Below are 11,524 nucleotides of genomic sequence, written 5' to 3'. Positions count from 1 at the left end.
AGCGGGGAACAATGTATCGCGTCTAGTCTAGTCACGATAAATCGATCCCTGAGCACTCTCCCGTCGACTCCTGTACTCCAGCTTGGCGAGAGGCACAGGCAGAGTCGATGGGGGAGCGGCAGCAGTCGACTCACCGCGGTGAGGTAAGTCGATCTAAGTACATCGACTTCAGCAACGTTATTCATGTAGCTGAAGTTGCGTAACTTAGATCGATCCCCCTCCTCCCCCAGTGTAGACAAGGCCTTAGATGTCAGATTTCTTTCTGTGAGAAGCAACACCAACATTTCAGCTGAGGCCCAAGGGAAGGTTACATTGTAACTGAAGAGACTTGAGTTTTACTGAAAGAATTAGGCATGTATATTCCAAACCTGACACTGTGTTCTGAGGCCAATACAAGCTAGTTTAGCTATGTGAAAGTGCCTTAACAAATGAGAAACAAATCCGGCTTCCTTAAAATTAATGATAAACTGTAAAAACATTCAAAACATAGTAAAAAGTGTTTACTGGACTATGTTTAGGAATTACTGGAACCAAAGTGACATAACTTTAAACATACATAACTTGTTACACATAAGAATGAAAGCACAAATGTACAGTAAATAAGTTTATTTATACACAGACAGCATAATATGTACACATGAGGACTATTGTGCTCCTAGAACACTAAGCAGGAACTCCTGTGGTATATCTTCTTAAAGCAGTTTTATTATACAACTGTTTCAATACAGTGGGTGCAGAGAATGGTGCAGAGAATAATGCACATTAACACTAAGCAGATATTCATATACATTTACTCTTGAAATGTACAAATATGAGAAACAAAGGCCATAAATGCAAAAGTACCTACACCACCCAGACCTCCTCTTTTATATAAATATGCACAAGTCCATTATTTAATGGTGATTTGCAGCCTTCTTTCCTGTTGCACTTTTATGTCAACACATTGGCCATTTCCATTTCCCAGGCACTGAATGCAAAGTCTTTGACACACTTCGGCACCACTTCCACTGATTCAACTCAGTGCGCTCCGGCCCTTGGAGTCTTCAGGTTCAAAAAATAAAAAGTATAAATAACACAAACAAACTTGTGGACATTTTTCACAAGTTATTTGCAGCCAATACTGTCAAAGCAGCTGAATTGCAGTGCATCCATATGCAGGAGCATATAGCAGCTTTTGTGCACTTTGCAAAAAAAAAATATATATATATAACAAACAAAAAAGTCTTTACTGGCTAGCTCTGTCTGTAGCTAGGAAGATGTGGTGCTGCTTCTGAGCCCTTTCCATTAAATTCTTTTTCTTCTTTCTCTTGTCCTTTGTTTTTGCTGTCCTCCTTCCTAATTGGAAAAAAAAAGCACAAAAACAGAACAAACAATCGTTAGGTAAAGGGTTATGTTGTGTTTTTGAGAGAATGCAAAAATTCTTCCAGAAGCTGCTGGGAAAATATGTACTGTGTGGCAATGCTAACACAGGGTACATCTACACTGAAGAAAAGAAAGAAAGCCCTGTGGCAGCATATTTCAGAGCCAAGGTCAACTAACTTGGGGCTAAAAATGTCAGTATAGACCAGGGGTCGGCAACCTTTCAGAAGTGGTGTGCCGAGTCTTCATTTATTCACTCTAATTTAAGGTTTTGCGTGCCAGTCATACATTTTAACATTTTTAGAAGGTCTCTTTCTATAAGACTACAATATATAACTAAACTATTGTTGTATGTAAAGTAAATAAGGTTTTTAAAATGTTTAAGTAGCTTTCGTGGGTGAATGCCCACTTCATCAGACGCAAGTAATGGAAATTTCCAGAGGCAGGTATAAATCAGTACGATTTATACCTGTCTCTGGAAATTTCCATTACTTGCGTCTGATGAAGTGGGCATTCACCCACGAAAGCTTATGCTCCAATACTTCTGTTAGTCTTAAAGGTGCCACAGGACCCTCTGTAAGCCCAAGTCAGTTGACCCGGGCTCTGAGAATCACTGCTGTGACTTTGTTTTTGCAGTGTAGACATACCCACAGCTACTGTGTTAGTATGTTAGTCACCAGAATGGCAATTGTTCAGTGTGGTTCATGAATAACCCAACTCTTAAGCAGGTGCTTAAGTGCAGTCCTGAATAAGGATGCTTTCTTCAATCAGGGCCTTATACATGTGTTTAATGCGCTTTTAGGTACGAAGGAATAGGGCTTTAGATGGAAGCCTCCAGGTCCTATTGAGATATGCTGTGTGAGGAGTATAGGATAAATTTATACTGCTGTATATGATCAGTGGAAAAACAGAGGATTTCAGTCTATAGATCTGCGAACCCAGCACCTTTCAGGAGTACTAAATTCACTTAAGAGGATGAGAGTGGAGAAAAATCAGTGTGTCCTATAATATAAAAAATAGTAAAATATAAGGAGAGAGAGAGAGAGTATTCTTTAGCAGTAGAGAAGTTTGTCAGTATGATCTTGTCTTGCTTTCATGTGGTTTGTAAAATAAAGGCAGACACAATGAGAAGGTATGAAACATTTTCTCCATTTGATTATAAGAGTTTAGATAAAGGATATGGTTCAAAAGGAAACAGCATTTAGGGTTATATATCTAATATATATATGATTTTAAGACTATATCTATTCTTGAGCATTATACCATTCAGTGTAATCATCACTAGGAGTTGATGGGGAGAAGAATACTTATTTTTATGTTCAAAATATAACAGGGCATTAAGATAATGAGAGCACAACTGTGGTCCCACATTAAAATTATCAGAGTCCTAGGAGTTTACTTCTGCTTCTCATTAAAGTCTGGCATTAATGCTACGATGGCATTTTGCCATCCTTAAATCTAGTTAATCTTACACAGTAAAACCTTAGTCCAACCAATCATTAACCGGAGCAGCCTTTAAATTAAAACAAATTAGTAACACTGTATCTAATGACCAGGCACATCTAATGAGGTCAGAAAGATGAAAAAGTTGATACTAAATTGCATTAAAACAAAGATGGTTTCAATTATAAAAATTTCTATATCATATCAAAATTTTCTCATGCAATTATATTGCTTTGATCCAGGGATCAAAATAGTGATGTTTAAACAGTTGCATATTGTATTTTTTCCTCATACTTTACATGTTCAAAATAGTTTTTAAGCCTGAATCTTGGAGCAGTTCATTTATTAACTGGCAAATGGAGAGAAGCAATTTTGAAAGGGGTGATAAAGCTGCTAGTCAGAAGAGCAGGGTGTGCATTCGTGGAGTTTTTCCACTGAAGCTGATCAGTACCTGACTCTTTTATCACTTTACTGGGACAAGTGCATACACCACTCAGTATAATATGTGCTCACCATCACATCTTGTTTTCTTTATCTTCCCCTCCAAAGAAGTAAACGGAATGCTGCGTGGAGTGTTAATTCAGTAAAACTTTTTCACTGTGAACTCTGAAACTCACTGCTAAAATGACAGAGAAAAGACTACTCTGTATCCACTTGTTTCAGCATTCTACCACAGTTTCCCCTTACAAATCACATTGTTAGCGTGCTCTGTGAATATGATACCCCATGGTGAAGAAGCAATGAAATATAACAGACTTCAGTGATTCTATATCATTGTACAGAGCAGCGACAAAGACCATTTCAAGTATTTTGATGGGATTCAGCTAATCTATTAAAAACACAGTGATCTTGACAAAAACAATGACAGTTTCACTGTTTTCCTTTTGGAAACAGCCCTAGAGTTGAAGTAACTCCTGCAGGTTGGAAAGGAGGGGGTTGAGTCAAGGAAAGAGAGTTACAGCTCTGGAATGCCCCTCCTCACATCACACACTACCTTTTTGACCTAGTGCAATGGACAGACATTCTCTTGGGAAAACATCAGTTCTGTGTGCTGTCTGCACATGCATAGCCCCAAAGTCCATTTACAATTTCAGATGGAGAGCGCTTGGTAATTTAAAAGGCATTCTATTGGCTAGCCCGCTTTATCCCCAGAATGTAACAGACTCTTGGAGACTAGTGAAAAAAGTACTGAATGTGAAGGCTACAGAGTTCAAAGAAAGTGTGGTGCCAATGCCTCCGTGCATGCAAAATTTCATTAAATTCAGACTTATCTTAGGGTGTTTACTTTGTCAGCAAAGGTATGCTAAGAAGAAGAGAAGGAACTTCCTTACATTTTGCTACAGACTGTTCTATTGCAGGGTGTTATGGTTTTGTATGTATGGTAGAGGAATTAGGTCTGCACACAAGCACAAAATGTCAAATCTCAGCCAACCAGTTAGCTTGCGGGCACCAGGGAGACATGTAGGAGGAAAGAGGAAAAGGCATTTTCCCCAGCATAGCTAGGGAGAGGCCCTGCCACTGCACTGCAGCTGTTTCTTCAGCTGTGTGGGTGAGGTAACCCTGGTGCAGAGGGAGGATGTGAAACAGCAGTGAATAAACTCTGGCACCAATCCTCACACAGCCCCACCCATGTCCTGCTCCTGTCTATTGTGTGCTGCTGAGCAAGGACCTGGGCTGCTGGAGCCCCCTTTGAATCCAAGCCCCTTCCATCAGAGTGGAATAAAACTGGCTCCAGGGCCTGAGGCCTGCTGAAGTGAGTGTTAGATGATTTTACCCAGGAACCATTACATACAGATTGCCCAGCACACTACACAGAGAGAAATGGCTAAAGGCTGGATTGTGGCAGACCCTCATGAGGCTACATAGGAGAGAGGGCAAGAGGAGTCTCTGAACTCCTGAAACCACATGGACCTTTAGTCCGTCCCCACACACACCCAAAGGGGGGTGAGGAGGAGGAGGAGCATTGTTGTCCTAACCTGTAGTGGGATGGTCACCCCACTCCTTCCTGAGGGGGTTAAAGCAGCCCTGGAGAGAGCTGTGGTGGAGAAAAGCTAGGCTGATTGGGGGAAGCAGCAACAGGTGGGGCCACGCCCCAATCCGGCCACAGCTGGCCCTATAAGAGGGCTGAGGGCCATAGACTGAAACAGACATTCTCTCTCTAGCTTTTTGAGAGAGATGGACCTGGCTGCCCAGGAGCTGAGCAGGGTACCTGAGGTGGAGCAGTGCTGGGGAAGGGCAGAGGGAGCTGGGGAGTTCCAGCCTAGCAAAACCCCAGGCTGCAGGCCTAGTTAAAGGCCTACAAATAGGTACTGGGGCTGCAGAGGGGCAGCCCAGAGATAGGCAAAGGCAGCAGGTCTTAACCCCCTTGCTGATGATGAGTGGTTTACAGACTGCCCCAGGGGGTGGAGGCTAGATGATGACTGACAATAGTCATTGAGGCAAGGTGGGTTTAGAGGATTGGGGGCTCCCCAGGGAGGGGAGACCCAGAGCAAGGGGGTACTGTGGTGGGCAGAACCCCTGGGCAAAGGGCACGGGGGTCTGGGAGGGACACAGGGCCAGCGGCAGGTGAGACACTGGCCTGCAGAGGGCGCTCTGGGCTAGAAAGAGCTAATTCTCGAGACAGCCAGCAGGAGGTGTCGCGCCGGTGAGTTGTAACCCCTCCACACAACCCTTACTCAGCCCCGCACTTCAGAGTGGCGGGAACAAGCTGCACCTCTCTAAAGAATGGTTCAGCTTCCCTAAAGGGAAGCCTGCATCCTTCTCAGCGTGGGGAGCCTGGTACAATCCCCCTCAACATTCCCTATGTGGTAGCATGGCCCCATACCACTCTGTAATCCAGCTAGTGTCTAAATGCTGCAATGTGGCCCTAAGTCTTTTCTCCCAACTTGGCTCCAAGGCACCACTATCCATCTTAGTTTATGGTGTCACTGCATGAGACTGAACGTGACAATAGCTCAGATATTAAATCTAATCCACACTGTTTACAAAACCATCTTTCTCAGAGAGAATTCAAGCACGCAAGTAGTTTGGCACAGCAGCCTGGGATCTATGGCCAGCTCTGCTCTTTAAGTGGCAATTTACTATTTCTAGTAATAACACCCGTGCCTGTCATTTGGCATATAGCCATAGCCATTGTTTCTACTTTCCAAGATAGCTGCCTCCTTATCAAGACTAATCTTCAATAATTATTTTATTACTGTGGTCAAATTCTCCTTGAACGTCTGTGATGCATTACACCAATGGGATTAGAGTGAACAACAAATTAAACCGAACAAAGCAAAGACAGGATCACCCAGACTGTTCAGTGAGAGTGTGTATGTGTGTGTGTACACACATTTTTAAGATATTTTTCTTTGCATGGTAATTAAACACTTTTCAAAAATGGATTGGTATTGTAAGATTGCAATTGGTATTGTAACATTTTCCCCAGTAGCCACTTAATCCTGATTTATCCTCACCTATGAAGCATTGAGTTTTCAAAACTTGTTACAGGGACTTTCTAACAAAGCTCTGAACAGAACTTTTGGAAATTCTTTTGGTGGTTTATAGAGGCTGGTGCATAGAGCCTAGGAAACTTTGAAACTGAGCTAGATTCTCTGTATTGTTGTTCACGGCAAAGCAGGTTTTACAAAACATACCTATATGAAAAATATTGTTCTGTATAGTTTGCATCACTCTACATAAATGCCATTTTTTGCACAGGTAATTTTGAAAAAGTATTACCTGAGAAGCCAGCCAGTGACCTTTTGTACAGCTGGTCAAACTTTGTTATGATTAATATTAGTTATGCATTTAGTAGGGCTGTTGATTAATCAGTTAACTCACCCGATTAATTATAATAAAATAATAATAAAAAATAATATATGGAGATATACCTATCTCATAGAACTGGAAGGGACCTTGAAAGGTTATCAAGTCAAGTCAAGTCATGTCATGTCCAGCCCCCTACCTTCACTAACAGGACTAAGTACTGATTTTGTCCCAGATCCCTAAGTGGCCCCCTCAAGGATTGAACTCACAACCCTGGGTTTAGCAGGCCAATGCTCAAACCACTGAGCTATCCCTCCCCCCATTAACTGCAATTAAACATAAACATTAACTGTGATTTAAAAAATTAATCGCACTGTTAAACAATAAAATACCAATAGAAATGTATTAAATATTTTTGTATGTTTTTCTACATTTTCAAATATATTGATTTCTATTATGACACAATACAAAGTGTACAGTGCTTGCTTTATATTTTTATTACAAATATTTGCACTGTAAAAATGATAAAAAATAGTATTTTTCAATTCACCTCATACAAGTACTGTAGTGCAATCTCTTGATAGTGAAAGTGTAACTTACAAATGTAGATTTTTTGTTGCATAACTGCACCTCAAAAAAACCAAACCAAAACAATGTAAAACTTTAGAACCTACAAGTCCACTCAATCCTACTTCTTATTCAGCCAATTGCTAAGACAAACAAGTTTGTTTACATTTACAGGAGATACTGCTGACTGTTTCTTAGTTACAATGTCACCTGAAAGTGAGAACAGGCATTCGCATGGCACTTTTGTAGTTGGCATTGCAAGGTATTTACGTGCCAGATATGCTAAACATTCGTATGCCTCTTCATGCTTCAGCCACCATTCCAGAGGACATGCTTCCATGCTGATGATGCTCATTAAAAAAATAATGTGTTAATTAAATTTGTGTCTGAACTCCTTGGGGGAGAATTGTATGTCTCCTGTTCTATTTTACATGCATTCTGCCATATATTTCATGTTATAGCAGTCTTGGATGATGACCCAGCACATGTTCGTTTTAAGAACACTTTCACAGCAGATTTGACAAAATGCAAAGAAGGTACCAGTGTGAGATTTCTAAGGATAGATACAGCACTCAACTCAAGATTTAAGAATCTGAAGTGCCTTCCAAAATCTGAGAGGGACGAGGTGTGGAGAATGCTTTCAGATGTCTTAAAAGAGCAACACTCCAATGCGGAAACTACAGAACCCGAACCACCAAAAAAGAAAATCAACCTTCTGCTGATGGCATCTGACTCAGATGATGAAAATGAACATGCGTCGGTCCGCTCTGCTTTGGATCGTTATTGATTAGAACCCGCCATCAGCATGGACACATATATTCTGGAATGGTGGTTGAAGCATGAAGTGACATATGAATCTTTAGCGCATCTGGTACATAAATATTTTGCGATGCCGGTTACAACAGTGCCATGTGAATGCCTGTTCTCACTTTCAGGTGACATTGTAAACAAGACGTGGGCAGTATTATCCCCTGCAAATTGTAACCAAACTTGTTTGTCTGAGCGATTGGCTGAAGTAGAACTGAGTGGACTTATAGGTTCTAAAGTTTTACATTTGTTTTATTTTTGAATGCAGTTATTGTACATAATTTTACATATGTAAGTTCAACTTTCATTATAAAGAGATTGCATTGCAGTACTTGTACTAGGTGAATTAAAATATACTATTTCTTTTGTTTTTTACAATGGAAATATTTGTAATAAAAAATAAATATAAAGTGAGCACTATACATCTTGTATTCTGTGTTGTAATTGAAATCAATATATCTGAAAAGGTAGAAAACATCCAAAATATTTAAATAAATGGTATTCTATTATTTTTTAACAGTGCGATTAATCACGATTAATTTTGATCGCTTGACAGCCCTAAAATTTTGCTTTTCTTTGTTTAGTACCAAATTATACATGAATCAATCCTTCTTTTCTATTAATGTATTTGTTGTTTAGAAATACTAGCCAAAGCTGTTTGAGCTAGTAATTTTTAGTGTTCTTTATGAACTGTTCATGATTTATACAGTATTGGTTATTCATAGTGTGTGGCTGGTCACTCAGGTTTCAGTGTACTGCTTCTGCCCCCTTCCTGGATGACAAACCAATCAGCAGGTCAGTAGCAAACAGTGAATAATGCACTTCCAGCATGTATTTCTGGACAAATCATTCTTGGTACTAATATTCACAAACCTGTTCACGAATATGCAGCTGCTGACCCTATACTAGTGAATAATGGCCCCACAAAGCTTCAGACCTAATCTGGCACTTTCATTTATGCATCAGGATTTTATTGTTGTCCATCTGACCGTCTCTAGTCCTGTAGTTACTGCTGCATGCTCCCATGCAAGACGTATCGTGCTTAGTTCCCTGCTCGGGGGTTTCACCGCCTGAGCCATCGGGCTTTGGAAACGCTGCACATCCTTCTGAATGGACCCATCTGCCTAGTTTAGGATACGTGTTACTAGACTCAGAACGAAGGGAGATGCATCCAATCCTTTTCAGAGGAGAGGTGATCTTCCTAATTGAAGGGAGAGGTGTTTGAAACACAGAGGTATCCACAACATTCCAAAAAACAAAGTACAGAGAGTGTCCTCACCAGCCATGTCCTCAGAGCCTGAGATAACATTAATGTATAAAATATCAAAACAACAAGGAGTCTGGTGGCACCTTAAAGACTAACAGATTTATTTGGGCATAAGCTTTCGTGGGTAAAAACCTCACTTCTTCAGATGCATAGAGTGAAAGTTACAGATGCAGGCATTATATACTGACACATGGAGAGCAGGGAGTTACTTCACAAGTGGAGAACCAGTGTTGACAGGGCCAATTCAATCAGGGTGGATGTAGTCTACTCCCAATAATAGATGAGGAGGTGTCAATTCCAGGAGAGGAAAAGCTGCTTCTGTAATGAGCCAGCCACTCCCAGTCCCTATTCAAGCCCAGATTAATGGTGTTAAATTTGCAAATGAATTTTAGTTCTGCTGTTTCTCTTTGAAGTCTGTTTCTGAAGTTTTTTTGTTCAATGATAATGACTTTTAAATCTGTAATAGAATGACCAGGGAGATTGAAGTGTTCACTTACTGGCTTATGTATGTTACCATTCCTGATGTCCGATTTGTGTCCATTTATTCTTTTGCGGAGGGACTGTCCGGTTTGGCCAATGTACATGGCAGAGGGGCATTGCTGGCACATGATGGCATATATAACATTAGTGGATGTGCAGGTGAATGAGCTCTTGATGGTGTGGCTGATGTGGTTGGGTCCTCTGATGTTGTCGCCAGAGTAGATATGGGGACAAAGTAGGCAACGAAGTTTGCTACAGGGATTGGTTCCTGGGTTGGTGTTTCTGTGGTGTGGTGTATAGTTGCTGGTGAGTATTTGCTTCAGGTTGGGGGGTTGTCTGTAAGCGAGGACTGGCCTGCCTCCCAAGGTCTGTGAGAGTGAGGGATCATTTTCCAGGATAGGTTGTAGATCATGGATAATGCGCTGGAGAGGTTTTAGCTGGGGGCTGTATGTGATGGCCAGTGGTGTTCTGTTATTGTCCTTGTTGGGCCTGTCCTGTAGTAGGTGATTTCTGGGTACCCGTCTTGCTCTGTCAATCTGTTTCCTCACTTCCCCAGGTGGGTATTGTAGTTTTACGAATGCTTGATAAAGACCTTGTAGGTGTTTGTCTCTGTCTGAGGGGTTGGAGCAAACTCGGTTGTATCTTAGGGCTTGGCTGTAGGCAATGGATCGTGTGATGTGTCTTGGATGGAAGCTGGAGGCATGTAGGTACGTATAGCGGTCAGTAGGTTTCCGGTATAGGGTGGTGGTTATGTGACCATCACTTATTTGCACTGTAGTGTCCAGGAAGTGGATCTCTTGTGTGGACTGGTCCAGGCTGAGGTTGATGGTGGGGTGGAAATTGTTGAAGTCCAGGTGGAATTCTTCAAGGGCCTCCTTTCCGTGGGTCCATATGATGAAGATGTCATCAATGTAGCGCAAGTAGAGGGGGGCACTAGGGGACAAGAGCTGAGGAAGCGTTGTTCTAAGTCAGCCATAAAAATGTTGGCATACTGTGGGGCCATGCGGGTACCCATAGCAGTGCCACTGACTTGAAGGTATAAGTTGTCCCCAAATCTGAAGTGGTTGTGGGTGAGGACAAAGTCACAAAGCTCAGCCACCAGGCGTGCTGTGGCCTCATCAGGGATACTGTTCCTGACAGCTTATAGTCCATCCTCATGTGGAATATTGGTGTAAAGTGCTTCTACATCCATGGTGGCCAGGATGGTGTTTTCAGGAAGAATACCAATGCATTGTAGTTTCCTCAGGAAGTCGGTGGTGTCTCGAAGATAGCTGGGAGTGCTGGTAGCGTAGGGTCTGAGGAGAGAGTCCAAATAGCCAGATAATCCTGCTGTAAGAGTGCCAATGCCTGAGATGATGGGGCGTCCAGGGTTTCCGGGTTTATGGATCTTGGGTAGCAGATAGAATACCCCTGGTCGGGGTTCTGGGGGTGTGTCCATGTAGATTTGTTCCTGTGCTGTAGCTGGGAATTTCTTGAGCAGATGGTGTAGTTTCTTTTGGTATTCCTCAGTGGGATCAGAGGATAGTGGCCTGTAGAATGTAGTCTTGGAGAGTTGCCTGGCAGCCTCCTGTTCATAATCCGACCTGTTCATTATGACTACAGCACCTCCTTTGTCAGCCCCTTTGATGATAATGTCAGAGTTGTTTCTGAGGCTGTGGATGGCATTGTGTTCTGTACGGCTGAGGTTATGGGACAAGTGATGTTGTTTGTCCACAATTTCAGCCTGTGCATGTCTGCGGAAGCACTCTATGTAGAGGTCTAGTCTGTCATTTCGACCGTCAGGAGGAGTCCACGCTGAGTTCTTCTTCTTGTAGTGTTGGTAGGAGGGTTCCTGTGGGTCAGTGCACTGTT

At 42.0% G+C, this 11,524-nt stretch overlaps 1 protein-coding gene across 2 annotated transcripts in view; it reads right to left on the bottom strand.

Moving 5' to 3' along the window:
* Positions 1 to 1,225: 1,225 nt before the first annotated feature.
* Positions 1,226 to 11,524, bottom strand: part of RSPO2 (R-spondin 2) — a 155,508-nt gene continuing 145,209 nt past the window's right edge. For both annotated transcript variants that reach the window (XM_065399679.1, XM_065399680.1), the window contains one exon: positions 1,226 to 1,335. In XM_065399679.1, the coding sequence (XP_065255751.1) occupies positions 1,226 to 1,335 (110 nt within the window). The remainder of the gene's footprint in view (positions 1,336 to 11,524) is intronic.

This window comes from Emys orbicularis, chromosome 2, assembly GCF_028017835.1.
Source record: "Emys orbicularis isolate rEmyOrb1 chromosome 2, rEmyOrb1.hap1, whole genome shotgun sequence".
NCBI classification, from domain to species: domain Eukaryota; kingdom Metazoa; phylum Chordata; order Testudines; family Emydidae; genus Emys; species Emys orbicularis.
The sequence above is the reverse complement of the archived record's forward strand: the minus strand, read 5'-3'. Positions and strand labels throughout refer to the sequence as shown.